Raw genomic sequence first — 15,336 nt, 5'->3', positions numbered from 1 at the left:
CTTGTGGCCCTGCATATGATGCTGGATTCCAGTTCCCATCAGCCCCAACCAGCATGACAAATGATCAGGGATGATGGGAGTTGCAGTCCAACAGCACAAGGCCACTGATTCCACATCCCTGAGCTGCAGTGTTTGGTGGAAGCCCCGCTGTGCCAGTGGATGTCAAGCTATGCTTCCTACATGGAATATAACCTGGTAGAACATGCCAGATACTGTGGATAGAGGAGCCATTCTGCTGGTGACTATATGCCAGTAGAATGGCCAAAAGGGAATGGTGTCATGGGGAGCATGCGCTTCATCTTATGTCTTCTATCCATGTTCACACACAAACCTGTTGAAGGTGCAACCATACCTAGCATGTGTGCACATATACACACGAACACACACACACCAAATGGTAAGACTAATTATTTTAGAGCAGCTGGTGTGTCCTGGAAAGTTTAAGGGAACACTGTGTCCCTTTCAGGCAGCATCATAAACTTTCCCAATGTGTACATATATTAGATCAGATTTAGAGCTATATATTAATGAATAAATACAAATAAGAGCTGGTTGGAAGTCCATAGGACTGCTAATGAATGAAAAGATCTGCCTGGTATGCAAAGGTGAGACTTGTGTTGAAAACTGACCAAAGCACACCTGGATATTGTTTTGCTTCTCTCTGTTCTGTGTGATTCTTAATTAATTTATAATGAAGTCTGTACATTTTTAAAAGCAGTGACTCCTCGACCATACTCTATTTGAAAATCCATTTCTGCTAGATGTGTTCGGGCTAGTTGCTTGCATAAAAACTAGCAAACTTTGCTTTCCTCCTGAAATAGTTATAAAAAAAGATAAGATTTTGGTTTATCCTTTGGGTGGAGTATTTGTTGTATACACATGCATTCTCTTGTGTAACAATTGACTGCTATTGCCTTTTTAGCCTGTTCCAAAAGTGATAAGTGATAGATTGGCTGCTTTCCAGATTCAAACTGCTACAATAGCATTCAGCACTGCTTTCTCAGGAACATCTGGACTAGAAAGGAAGAGTGTAGAAGCATAAAATGTCCTGTAGGCAGTGTGTTGTGCTGGCTGTTAGTAAAAAACCCTGACCATTAGGTCCAGTCATGGCCGACTCTAGGATTGCGACGCTCATCTCGCTTTATTGGCCGAGGGAGCCAGTATACAGCTTCCGGGTCATGTGGCCAGCATGACCAAGCCGCTTCTGGCGAACCAGAGCAGCGCACGGAAACATCGTTTACCTTCCCGCCGGAGCGGTACCTATTTATCTACTTGCACTTTTGACGTGCTTTCGAACTGCTAGGTTGGCAGGAGCAGGGACCAAGCAACAGGAGCTCACCCCGTCACGGGGATTCGAACCGCCGACCTTCTGATCGGCAAGTCCGAGGCTGTGTGTGTTGTGCTGGCTATTAGAGTTTTACACAAATAGCATACTTCAGATGACGTTGAAAACCGCAGTTAAGGAAGGGGGTCTGAATTGACAAACCACAGTTTGTGCGTGGATGGCAAACTGGAATCATAAACTATGGTTTGAAATTGGATTCTAAACAATGGTTTCTGCTAAATATAGTTTGCATGTCATCTGAATTGACAAGATGTGTGGGATGCATTCTAGAGAATAGGCCTAATGTGATTGGGTAATTAGGTTTTACATCAGCAACGTTGACACCTTTATAGGATAGAGAGATTCTGAGTGGCTATGTATTATTTATTACTATTTAATGGGTTTCTAGCCTGCCATTTAGAGTGTATACTCTTCCAGAGAAGGTTACAACAAATCAATAAAATACTACATTAAAATTCAAGGGTGATATCCAATACTAGTCATACTGAGAGTGGACCCATTGAAATAAATGAGCTTAAGTTACTTAAATTCATTGATTCCATGGTGCCTATTCTGACTTAGTTGGGTAACACCCCAAGGTTTTAAAATGGCAGTAAAAAGAGTTAACATAAAAATGTCAACCAATAGAACAGTAATTTTTAATGGCCATAGCAGCACCTCAGTGAAGCCAAAAAGCAGAATAAAAGAGTTTTTGGGACTTCTCCTTAACCTCTGTCCTGTGGGCCAATTTTGACCCCTCCAGGGTGTCCCAAGTTGGCCTGCAAGGCCATTTCTTACAAACCACAAGTAGCATCAGTTGGTGGGTGGGGTGAAATCCGGTTTCGGCTGGGTCTGCTGCTTCCTGGTCATCAGAGCAGAATTTAACCCCTACCTCTCAACTGATTCAGGAAGGGTCTTGCTTTGGAATCCCTTGCTAAAACAAATGGAGGGGAAAACACTTTTGTTTTGGCAGCACCTTTCAAGGTGTTTTGAAAGCTCAACTTTGGGACTTCAATGCACCTTGCATCTGATGTCATTGTAATGTCAAGTGATTGACAGTTGGGTGCCTCCACTCACCTGTCAGTTTGGGCTGCGAGGCCAATCCTGTAGGGATCTTGCCCAGGGAGCCCAAAAGGTTTCTCACCCCTTCCCTAAAGAGTGGGGCCATGCATATTTCGGGGGAGGGGGGCATTTTAGAGATACCGAGGTCTTTCTGGTTTGCTCAAAACTTTCCAGAGTGCGCTTCCCAACTCTTGGAAGTTGTTAAAAGAGGTTGATGTATTTGTAATCTTTGGAAATAAAGACTTTGTGGCAATTTGTATTAGTTGCTGTTGAGCTCCATTCAGTTTTGTGTACAAATATTACCCATTGTGAAGAGACAACCCCACCCCCAAATGTTTGATTTACACACTCAAAAGCATAGTCATCAGAATCCACCAGCCTTCTTTGTAGTGTGAAATGTTGATGAGCTTGCAGTTTCTTCTCATTCTCCCCCTAGTGGTGCATCGATAAAACTGCTGGCACATTTTTCAAAGCTTAGCAGGGTCTGGTATGGTTTTAAACTGAATGGGGAACCACATGCCATGATTCCTCAATTGCAGGGGGCTGGACTAGATGTCCCTCGGGGTCCCTTTCAGTTCTATGATTCTATGTCTCTCAGAGGGGAGAATGAGCCAAAAGTTGGCAGAGCCAACTAATTTTTATTTTTCAAAAAATCATAATGCATTTGTTATGTGTATAAATCACCTAATGAAATTGTGTTTTCCTTCCTTCTTCCCCCATTCAGATGAGGAGCACAAACCTACCTTGATTAACTACGACTGTGTGTGTGAAGGCACGTCATGTGTGAATGGCGACCGCTGCAGAGGCCACCAGTGCTTTGCCTCTTTGAGCATCAACAATGGCGCTAAAGTGTATCAGAAGGGCTGCTTCCAAGTCTACGAACAAGGGAAAATGACATGTAAAACACCTCCTTCCCCTGATCAAGCGGTCGAATGCTGTCAGGGTAACCTGTGTAACATGAACATCACAGCACAGCTGCCGACGAAAGGTGAAAGTCTTATTCTCTGGCTTCCAGAAACAAATTTCATATTATTAGCAAAGTGTTTCTTATAATAAGCTCACTGTCTTTGACTTGAGGTCTATGATGTTATGGGATCTGTGGCTTTGGAACATGTGTGACATCTCTGGAAATAGTGTTACTTTTGTCAAAATTCCCAGCATTTAAGATTTGACTTACCTTCTGTTCTTTCTTTTTGTTTTTATGTGAAGGGCACCCACTTCAAGGGGAAGCTGTGGGTTACACCACGGAAACACTTATCATATTTGTCGTAGCATCAGTTCTGGCACTCCTGATATTTTCTGCAGTGACGTTGCTGATCATCCGAAAAGTGAAACAGTACCATATGGAAAGGCTCAATTCAAGGGATCCAGAATATGGAACCATTGAGGGACTCATAGCATCAAACGTTGGTGACAGCACCCTGGCAGTAAGTAAATCTTGTCCGTTGTTATTCCTGTGAAAGCGTTCTGCTGTTTTTATTTTTTGACCAGACTGCCAAAAATGTTACTTGTGAAATATGAACACTACGCACAGTCTCCTTCTTCCAACTACCTTTTTATAAGCTTGGAGTAGGCATTGCCCACTCTCTTAAAAACTAAAATGTCATTAGGGGCTGAATTCTGTTCCCACCACCACCTTCTGTGGATTATTTTTAATGCTCGCATAAGAAGATCCCTGTTGGCTCAAGACAAAACCTTGTCCAGCCCACTGTCCTATTCTCACAGTGGCCAACCAGATACCTATGGGTATCCTGCAATCAGAACCTGAACGCACTCCCCATTTCTTATTCTCAGCAGAGGGGCATACTACTGCCTCTGACAGATGGCTTAGTAGCCGTTGATAGTTTTGTTCTCCATGGATTTTTCCTCTCTTAAAAACCATCCAAGTGGGTGTCCTGTGGAAGTGAGTGCCATAGTTTAACTATGCGCTGTGTGAAGAAGTGCTTTCTTCTATTTGGTCTGAAACGTTCAGCTTCACTGGGAGAATTATGACACAGGGAGGAAGTTTGATGATTGAGCGCATTCATCCTTGTATGTCTTCTGGTGCTTTTATTAAGTGAGTTAACCACGATGTGCAAGTGGTGTGCTTATACAGTTGATAGCGTGAACACATATTAGTGTTGGCATGGCGCAAGGGCCTCAAGACTGCTGTACAAGTGGTACCTCTACTTACACCCCGAAAAGTAAGTAGAGTGCCGCTTCTGCGTGTGACACATTAGAGCGCTCCTGCGCATGCGCGCATGGTGAAACCCGGAAGTATACTTCTGGGGTTGCCGTGTTTGCAACACAAAAATCCGCAACCTGAACCTAACGCAGCTAGAGGTACGACTGCATATTTTGAAGGCAGGATCAGTAGGATATTCACCATTCCTTTGGTAAATGCTCTAAAACTGAACATATAAATTGTTTTGCTGCCACCTTGTGGTTGTACCTGATTGATTTAAAATGCATTTTTCAGTACAAGATTGTAGTAGAATATACAAATCCTTTTCCTGTTGAGTTAATGGCACTTGCCAATATCTCTGTATCAAAGGTATGTTCACACACTATTTATTTACTTACTTACTTACTTACTTACTTACTTACAGATTTTGTTATTCTGAGTGGCTTTAAGAAAGGTTTTCTACTCAGTGCTTAAGTCCAAAACAGGAAGTTTCTAAGCAGTCTAATTTCAGTAACCTCTTTGAGCTTTAACAGTTGTAACCCTATATATTTATTTTCAGAGATAAGCTGTGTTGAGTTAAATGGGACTTATTCCTTGGTCACTGTCCGTAGGCATGTAGCCGTAAACAGTTATATTTTGACTGCTCTATCAAATCCTATTAAAAGTTCAGTATCTAAGGGTGGCATTCCTTTTAGGGACTCTTACACGTGTTTTTACTTAAGGGTGAATCTAATAAAAATAACGATAATGATAATAATGTAATTATAATTATTAATTAAAGCAGTGTTTATTGAACTTATTATCTCTCTCCCCCCCCCCACTTTTGATGAAGTCACCACTCCAAAATGCCACAGTTCTAATAAACTAGTTATAAAAAGATGAGCTTCCCAACCAAGAGGGAACATCAGTCCGCCCCCACCTTTCCCCAGTGGCATAAATTATATAAAACTCTGCTGAGTAGGAGCAGTTCTCCAAATTGGGTGATAAACTGCATTAAAACCTGAATAGACAGTTAGAAGGGGATTACATTTCAGTAATCTCTGCGTTAAGCCAGTCACAAAAGCTTCCAGGCATTACAATGGAAGATTTGCATTACAATGAAGAAAAAACCCACTTGAGGTGGAGGAGGGGCCAGCAGGGGGTGAGTGTGCCAAGCTCTGCTCAAAGGTCTGTGTTGGAGAACCTTCTGCATCTTGTGGATGTTCATAGAATCATGGAACTGTGGAATTGGAAGGGACCACGAGGGTCATCTCGTCCAACCCCCTGCAACGCAGGAATGTTTTGCCCAGTGTGGGCTCAAACCCACCACCTTGAGATTGGGAGTCTCATGCTGTACCGACAGAGCTATCCCAGTGGAGGCTTCTTGTGCCTTTTTAGAACCCAGGAAAACCTGTACTGAAGACTCCCTGCTGCAGACACTTTCTCTCTTAATAGTTGGTAATTGGGGTCCTTGTCTCCCCAATGCCCCACCCATGTGTTACTTGAACTCTTCATTGCAATGCCTGAAGGGGTCTTCTGTTAGCATGTGTTCACACAGCCTATATGTACTTTCCCCCCCATCATACATGTTTTCAGTAACCCCTGGAGTTCAGCCTCTTACTGGTTTGGATGGTTGATGTCTTTTAAAATATATATCAACTATACTATAATTTCAAAGTAATGTAGATTACTGTTTTGGAAGGTCTGGAATTATTAGACTACCGTTCCCTAGCAGGAAGAGTTCTCTTTTGTGGTGCAGAAAACCAGGGAGCAAATTGTAGCTCCAACTTGTATCTGTTTCTGTGCATTTTTTAATTTGCAATTTTTTTCCTGAGTCACTCCGTGCTCTCTCACATTTGATCTGTAATTCGTGTTCCAAGCTGCTCTGTACAAACAAAACTACGTGCTCTCCATTCACTAGGAAAACAGCTATAGCCTCCCCTCCCCTTTGGGTCAAAGTGGATGCAATTTACAGGTACAGAGGCCATTGCAGAGTGGATGAAGCCTTCCAAACGGCAGACAAATAGGTCCCTGAGTGCAATGTAAATGGAAGAAAAATGCCTTCAATAAATGAATTGAAGGGAGGGAGGTGGCAGAATGCCAACTTCTGTTCCATTTCAATGCTAGTTCCAAATATGTGCTCTTCTTTTTCACACAGGATTTGTTGGACCATACCTGTACATCTGGAAGTGGCTCTGGGCTTCCTTTCCTGGTACAAAGAACGGTGGCTCGGCAGATTACGCTGTTGGAGTGTGTGGGTTAGTAATCTTATTCTACCTGGGACAGGGCCCTGAGGATTCCTCTGTGTTGTGTGCACGTATGAGTGCGTGCTGTGGAGAACGGTGCGATCCTGTACACATCTACCTGGAAGTAAGTCCCATTAAACTCAAAAAGGGTTTACTTCTGAATAGAGACGTATAGGATTGCACTTTTAAAAAACGGTGTGTCTGTGTTTCAAAGAGAGGCCAAATGGTTAAGCGGCTAGTCTGTATTGAGTCGCGAGTGGAATCTTTGGACAGGAAGTCCCTTCTGTGTAACGCCAAGAGCCTCAAAGGTGTCGTGTGTCCTGTTACCCTGGATTACACCTGTTGCTGATGAACATGTGCCAAAGGCGAGGTAAAGAAACGAGAGACCAGCGTCAGTCGTGTGAGGCTGCCAGGGAGAGCAGGTGGCACTGTGTTGAATTAAGCTTATTTTAGTCTGCTTCGGTTGAACCCAGGGTCCAGCTCACGTACTGCTCCCTTCTACTGTGTCGCCTTCATTTACCACATACATCAATGCATTATTACTGTTATTATGTCTTTTACTTCCTACGTGGCAAACAGGCGACGCTATTTTCATGTGTAAATCAGTTTGGAAGTCTCCCCTGCTCAGTGGTAGAGTGTGTACTGTGCATGCATTTGCCCACAGTTTCCAATCTTTGATCTCACCTGTTGAATTATTTTCAGTACAAGGGCTGGGGGTGGGTGGGGATGGCAGCTCCACTTGGTAAACTCCTGGAGGGTAGGCAGTACCGTGGGCAGATGGTAAGAATATAAGGCATATGAGATTCAATTTCCAAAAGCAGCCACACAGTTAACACGCACCTGATTCTGTTCTCAGAATCTTCAAAGTTCCTATGGCGGGGTATTGGTGGAACTGATATCAGCATTCCCAGTGCTCCAAGCCTTTAGTAACTGCTGGTGCCTGCTTGCTGAAATAGAAAGATATGGGAAGTACAGCCAGGGATTTATTTATTTCAGATGTTTCTGAGCTAGCTGTCAAGCCTATAGCTTTCCTAAAGCTACACAGTTTTGTTAAACAAACACAGAAACATAAAAATTGCAACGGTACAGCTGGTTTAAATGTACTGTATACAATCAACACCTGTAAGAAAAACAAAACAAAACACCCAATTAGCGCCTCTAAAATGAAGCATTTCATTAAAAGCCAAGGAAAACAAGTGGGTATTAAAAAAAAAAAACTTTCTGTAAACCTCTGAACCAAAGGAGTCAGCCATATAGCCCTTGGAAGGAAATTGTACAGAAGAGGGGCCACCACGAAAAAGGCCTAAATTGATCTCAGAGCTATGTGCCTCTGAAGTTGGTCTTAAAACTTCCGTTATTGGTAATATTTGGCCAAAGTCCTTGCTATGTTTCCTCTCCACCCAACTACATCCTGAAGTGAGAATCTCTTGCCTTGGAGCCTGAGCACCATGAACGGTTTGTTTTTAAAGTGCCTTAAAATGTTGATTTAGTTTCAAGTCTCTGCTCTGGTCTAGCCTGGAAGCATCCTACTATTTGCTTAATGAAGACTGCTGCTCAAATCCCATGTATCTGTTTGCCTGTTCTAGGGAAAGGTCGATACGGTGAGGTCTGGAGAGGACAGTGGCAAGGAGAAAATGTTGCAGTAAAGATATTTTCTTCCCGAGACGAAAAGTCCTGGTTCAGGGAAACTGAATTGTACAATACTGTGTTGCTGAGACACGAAAACATTTTAGGTGAGCGATATTTTCTTAATGGCTTTTGTATACAGATAAGGGCGTGGGGAGCATTAAAAAAGACCTGGACCCTGAGTCTGCTGAACACTGGTTGCTGGTGCTTGGTTGCTGGTGCTTGGTTGGGACCAGAGACATAGCAACTGATGCGGTTCTTAAATTTTGTACATTCCAACCCATGCAAAAATTTCTAAATGCCCCCCCATGTATGTGTGCATACATATACTAGCATCGTATCTGTCCATCCAGGCAAGCAATAAGTATCACATTTTAAAGACACATTCCAGGCAGGTGAAACCACTTGAGGAGAGCACAGGATGAGGCTGTTGTGCGGTTTGTCCTTCAGAGGAGCTGTGGTTTGTGGCTTGCCCCTGTGGGTCTGAGGTTCCCTATCCCCATGGAGTACATACAGAAGAGACCATACATTCAGAAGAGACCATACATTTAAAGCAGTAGCGTACCACTTTAATCAGCCAGACTTTCCCCCAGAGAATTCTGGGAGCTGTAGTTTGTTAAGAGAACTGAGAGTCCCCTCTTCCCCTCACGGAGCTACAATTTAAAGCAGTAGCGTACCACTTTAATCAGCCAGACTTTCCCCCAGAGAATTCTGGGAGCTGTAGTTTGTTAAGAGAACTGAGAGTCCCCTCTTCCCCTCACGGAGCTACAATTCTCAGAGTTCCCTGGGACGCAGGATTGACTGTTAAGCCACTCTGAGGACTGTAGTTCCGTGAGGGGGAGTAACAACTCATGGCACCCTTAACATACTACAGCTCCCAGGATTCTATGGAGGAAGCTGTGATCCTGCTTTAAATGTGTAGTGCAGCTGAGGCCTTGGTAGGCATGGGTTCAGAGTACAGTGGTACCTCGGGTTAAGTATTTAATTCAACCCAGAGGTCCGTACTTAACCTGAAACTGTTCTTAACCTGAAGCAGCACTTTAGCTAATGGGGCCTTCTGCTGCTGCCACGCTGCCGGAGCACGATTTCTGTTCTCATCCTGAAGCAAAGTTCTTAACCTGAAGCACTATTTCTGGGTTAGCATAGTCTGTAACCTGAAGCGTATGTAACCTGAAGCTTATGTAACCCGAGGTACCACTGTATTGACAGTAATGGAATAGTATGTGCGTTGCCATTTTGTAGACTGTTATGCCTTTTCAGTCAACAAGCTAAGATTGTGGGTTTGAAAGCTAGAATTTAACACTGTGGAAAACGACGCTGCGGCCTGCATCTTGCATGGCCTAATTCTGGAGAGAGTTTAGATAGTGAGGGGAAGGAAACCCCTGATCTTTCACCTGGTGTTTCTTCTCCTTCTTTCAGGGTTTATTGCCTCAGATATGACCTCTCGGAATTCCAGCACTCAGTTGTGGCTAATCACCCACTACCATGAGATGGGCTCTTTGTATGACTATCTGCAACTCACGACGCTCGACACAGTGAGCTGCCTGCGGATAGTCTTGTCTATAGCTAGTGGCCTTGCACATTTGCACATAGAAATATTTGGGACCCAAGGGAAACCAGCCATTGCTCACCGAGACTTGAAGAGTAAAAATATCCTGGTTAAGAAAAACGGACAGTGTTGCATAGCAGACCTAGGTGAGTGGTTTTCCCTTCTCCTTCTTTTTTGCATTTTAAATATGCAGTCCTCAAAGAACCCGATGCAATTCTTGAGGACCTTTCTTTATTTGGATTTAAGAGTTGATTTGGGGGGGAATTGTTCTTCATCCACTAGAGGGCGCACATCATTTTTAAGTCTCACTCCTGTCTGCGGAATCCTGCATAGTATTTTCTGATGTTGTTTGTACAGCCCTGTAAAGGATTTCCTTCAGACATGGTTTTAGAGACATATGTGTTTGAGTAAATTAAAAAATCAGGAGGGGAAGAACCACCAGTGGCATCATGAATGAAGGATTTTTTCTCTTCAAGACAGCAGCTAGAGTATTTGCTACCGCTGCCATCGCCCTTAGGTGTGGTTCTAGGTTTCAGCTTAGAATCTTGGTACTGCTCTGGGACAAGGGTCCAGCTGTGATTATAGCTTCCTTTGAGCCCAGCCTGTTATCATTTGGGATGATGTTCTGACTTGCTGGGGTTGATATTTCCCAACACCTTCCAGGTCCAGTTTAACACTGCCACCTACTGCTTAAATTAAAGTGTGGGTTGGCCATTCTGTGATAGAGGCATCAGGGATTTACGGCACTTCTAAGGCAGAAGCAGGAGAGCCTCTGAACCTGGCTTTTGGATTGTCATGCTCACACTCTTGCCTTGCCCTCCCATGCTGCACTGCTCATTAGATGGGAGCAAAACCACCCCAGGTCATGAGGATTGTGGGTAATAGAAGCATCCGCACTGCAGATTTGCACTGGCACTATCACATGTAGGACTGAGGATTGGAGTGATCGTTCTGTGATACTATGGCAGTGGACAAAGCTTCATTGTAACTTTTGAATAAATGTTTTAATATTAAAAAAAGAAAATGCAGCATGGAATCTCTTATGTCTCCTATCAGAAGGGCAATCCCCGTATTCACCACATCTAGACAGGACACTTTAAACTATGAATAAGCCAAGGGACCTTATGTGTGATATATTATTTGCACTGCCCAAATGATAGCCTGTCAATTGGATTACCCTGTCCCATGAAGGATTGTATCTTTATGAAAACTTTGTATGCATGGATCTTGCAATCCCTTTGAATTTATATGGGGCTGCTTAGTTACTGTATACAGTTGTCCCCTTCAACAAAGATTTAATTGGCATATCTGAGATACAAAGTAAAGATGTTTTCACTTTTAAGTGCTCCATGTTGCCCAGCAATATTTATATTGATGGATGGGCTCATGAAAGGTCTGTTTGTCTGGCCTTTGCTTTACTGTAAACTGTCATTCGTTTTTCGGTGGTTGTTAGTTTACTTACTTAAAATTGCTGCTATTTGAAGGCTGTAGTGTAATATATCTCAATTTTAAGCTATTTGGTGGTTGGAGCAGAATGCAAACTGGGTAGAGTAGTTTGCATACTGTATTTTTTTTAAGGTGTTTACTTTCTGGTGACCATATGTATCTGTGGTTTATTTTTGGAAGGTTTGTTTGATTTGACCCATTTTTACGGTCACAGCAGTCCTTGCGTTAGCCTTCGCCGCACTTTTGGTTCCATCAATTTCCTCAAAAGCTCACCTTGAACCTTAGGAGTTAAGATTTATCCCCACCCCCCTTACAGCAGATGTGTGAACAGGATAATGGCTATGTAGCACTCAGTCTGCTGGACCACAATATATTCCCACCACATAAACACTAGTCTAGTGGTGTTGTGTTGTCGCTGCGTAGATTTGCTACGACTGGTTGTTGTTGTTTTTTAGAGTTTTTTAGAGTTGCTTTACAAAAGCCTTCCTAATCTCTTAGAGTAGGTATAGGGGAGAGGGCCATATCCCAGTGCTTACCATGCAGGAGGTCTCAGGTTCAAAACCATGACACGATGGCACTTTGTAGCTGAAAAATATATGGCAATGGTAACAGGTGGGCTCCCCTCGAGCTGAAAGACCAACACTGACTTCACAGCTCTTCTGTTTGCAATTACAGGCCTCGCAGTCATGCACTCCCAAAGCACCAATCAGTTGGATGTAGGAAACAACCCCCGTGTGGGTACCAAGCGCTACATGGCGCCAGAAGTCTTAGATGAAACCATCCAAGTGGACTGCTTTGACTCTTACAAACGGGTTGATATCTGGGCATTTGGACTGGTCCTTTGGGAAGTAGCCAGGCGTATGGTGAGCAATGGTGAGTATCTGTTCCTTTCTAGAATTAGTTGCATTAATCCACTGGCCACTAAAGGTGAAAAACATCTCTTGTATCTTCCTTAGTAGTAAGTGGTTTCAACTTTTCTCTCCTGGTATTTGTGCCTTAAATTGCACTGAACTCCTACCTACTTCGCAGGATTTGGGCTGCCACTTTTCTTGACATGCCTCTCGCCCCCCACCCTGCCCCATATACTATTTCAAATTGTGTGCGTGTGTGAAAGTAGGTACTTGATGAATTCCAAGTCAAATTCCAATGTTCTTTATTACGTTCGCCGCCAACTGCATTAAAAAAAAAGTGAGGTGGTATAAAGAAACTCATAGATCACAACAGATTTCTCAGCTTATGACAGTGGGTCAAAGCTGTTCAAATTACCCCACTTGCCTTTACAACATCTCTGTTTAAGCATTCATTCATTCATTCATTCAGTTTATATAGATGAAACTTAAACATGGGACCACATCGAGGCGTATCTTAAATGATCAGGAGGTGGGCAGCAAGTTCTGTAAGGGGGAAAACTGGTACTCCTCCAGATGTTTTGGACTACATCTCTCACCAGCCCCAGTTGGTAAACACTTTCCTTGATAATTAATATTTCACTGCTAAAGTTCTAAGTAAGGCAAGGAAATCCCCTTGGGGTTTCATGGAATCCCATCCCATGCCTGTGGCAGGGAGAATTCATTCCTACAGCAACATGGCTTAAGGGGGACTGCTTTGCCCTCCTACTGAGGCATGGCCTGACAGCCGAATAATGGAGATGGATTTGCCATGGAGAAGACTCCTCTTTTCTTTTCTTTTTGGTAGCATCAGCTTTTTCTCCCTTTTTTTGGTAGCATCAGCACTAGTACTGGGTCGGTGGCATTTTAAACAATGTATATGTACAATCTCAATTATCTATATGGCACAGGAGTTCTTTGAAGTAAAGCTGTTTAAAGAAACAGTGTACTGAACCCTAAGGCATCGGTAGAAGTGAGAATACATTTTTAAGACCAATTGGAGCAGCACCCTATTGGAAAGTTCAAAAGTAGTACGTAGATCATTCTTACATGCTTATTGGCAGACATTTTGTTTTGCGGATGTGTGTAATAAGCTTTCAGTGATCACCTTTCTTAGCTCTTGGAAACCTTGGAGGGTTGTAAACCGGGAGCCACATGCCAGAGGCAATGGCTGTGACTCTTCCTTTGTACTGCTGGGCACATTCCAGCTACAGAAAAGTCAGAGGCCTCTCTACACTTGCACCTCTCCATCCTCTATCAAGGCAAGAAAGAGCCATGATCACAGTTCTTGCCAGGGACAAAAGCACTCAAGGAGAGCACCGAGCAAATCTTGTGAGTAGAGTGACCTCGGGAAAGGGAATGGCTTCGGTGGAGTTTTGAGGGCTGATCAGAGAGGCATGGAGGGCTGGATTTGGCCCGCAGGAGTGAGTTTCCTCCCCCTATTTTAAAGTAGCAGCCAAGTATTGTGGAGCTGAAAACGGGATCGTTCTCTCTCCTAACAAGAGTTGCTGTTTTTTAAGTGTGTGATAGGTCAGTTTCTCCTCATTTCTTTGGAAATATTACAAGACATGCAGGAATCAGTACAGTTTGTTTCGCATTCAGTCGCTTAGTTTCATGTTCTGTCCTGTGTCTGTACAAGCGCACCAGTGGTTTTCCACCCAGATTCTCCTATGCCAGTCAAAAGAGCAGGCTTCCCAACTCAAGGCAGCCCCATTTGTCACTGAAGATGGTACCTGTTTTCAGCTAGCACTTTCCTTGCTTTTATGGAGGAAGGAGAACAAAGGTATACAGGGCACCTCATGACATTCAAGAGGTAATGGAAGCCTCAGCACAGCAAGCCTGGTGAGCTGGGAGGAATACATGGAGAATATGTGGCTGACACAGTACCTGTCAATCTTGGATGGCCATTGTTTATTCTTACATTCATATCCCACCTTTCTTCCATTATGGAACATACATTTGTTTCCCAAGTGGTCTCCTATCCGGGCAATGATCTGACTTACATATCTTCAGAAAGGTGGTAACCTTCAGAGCATACCATACTTTGCTTCCAGACAGACAGACCATACTTTGCTTCCAGAAAAGTAGCCATAAGGTTGATGGTAGTCGCGTATAGCCAGTCATCATTTTGCATGTTCCTTAATAGCACCTTGGCTTTAAAAGGTTCATTTTTCCCCCACGGAAAGGTGAGTGAGTAGGGATTGAGTGGAACCTAGGACAAAATTCACCTGGAAGTTGCTGCCAGAACCTGTTGTGTGAAATGAACAAGGGGGAATTTCACATTGGTATGGGTCCTCCTAGAACCGTTAAATGACCAGTCTTCTTTTGTGTCTAACAAAATCAAAGAAACACTGTATCACTTATTGTTTATCTATACAGAACTCTCAGGTTTCTGAGTGATTTCTCAGAAACATGGTGAAGTTAGGGCAGGCATAGGCAAACTCAGCCCTCCAAATGTTTTGGGACTACAACTCCCATCATCCCTGACCGCTGGTCATGTTAGCTAGGTATGATGGGAGTTGTAGTCCCAAAACATCTGGAGGGCTGAGTTTGCCTATGCCTAAGTTAGGGTGTGCATTGGATCCAAATGAATCAAGAACCCCTGAAACAATTTGTGGCATCTTGGAGGTGCGGACACTGCTGACAGGGAGGAAGTGACAGACAACAATCTATTAAAAGCAAAACCAAACCAGAATTTCCACCATGATTTTGGAAACTTCAGAAGAGGCACTTAGACTGCTGCTGCCTTTTTAGTCCAGGGGTCAGCTCCTCTTGTTCCTTCTCGCTGTCTAAGCATACCAGGACTAGAATTGAGGATTGGATGAGGGTGCATATCCTCTCATCTCCTGCAACACAGGTTAGAATTGTTGAGCATTATGTTCTCTGTTTATTACTGGTTTTATGGATTATATTTCATTAGTTCAAAGACATTTCTCTTTAAAAATAATCCATTTTATTCTGGTTGAATAGAAGGAAACTATGGCAGGGTTCATTATGACAGTGTTATGACAGTGTAGATCAGAGGTTATGGTGACTTTCTTCAGTAGGTCTGG

At 43.3% G+C, this 15,336-nt stretch overlaps 1 protein-coding gene across 2 annotated transcripts in view; it reads left to right on the top strand.

The window, feature by feature from the left end:
* The window catches only part of ACVR1 (activin A receptor type 1), a 69,249-nt gene that overhangs the window by 45,545 nt on the left and 8,368 nt on the right, over positions 1 to 15,336 (top strand). For both annotated transcript variants that reach the window (XM_079980024.1, XM_079980025.1), the window contains exons 3-8: positions 3,111 to 3,374; positions 3,596 to 3,813; positions 6,688 to 6,787; positions 8,362 to 8,508; positions 9,821 to 10,096; positions 12,072 to 12,269. In XM_079980024.1, the coding sequence (XP_079836150.1) occupies positions 3,111 to 3,374; positions 3,596 to 3,813; positions 6,688 to 6,787; positions 8,362 to 8,508; positions 9,821 to 10,096; positions 12,072 to 12,269 (1,203 nt within the window). The remainder of the gene's footprint in view (positions 1 to 3,110; positions 3,375 to 3,595; positions 3,814 to 6,687; positions 6,788 to 8,361; positions 8,509 to 9,820; positions 10,097 to 12,071; positions 12,270 to 15,336) is intronic.

Source organism: Podarcis cretensis, assembly GCF_951804945.1.
Source record: "Podarcis cretensis genome assembly, chromosome: 1".
NCBI lineage: Eukaryota > Metazoa > Chordata > Lepidosauria > Squamata > Lacertidae > Podarcis > Podarcis cretensis.
Note: the sequence above shows the minus strand (reverse complement) of the source record. Positions and strands in the feature narration are given on the sequence as shown.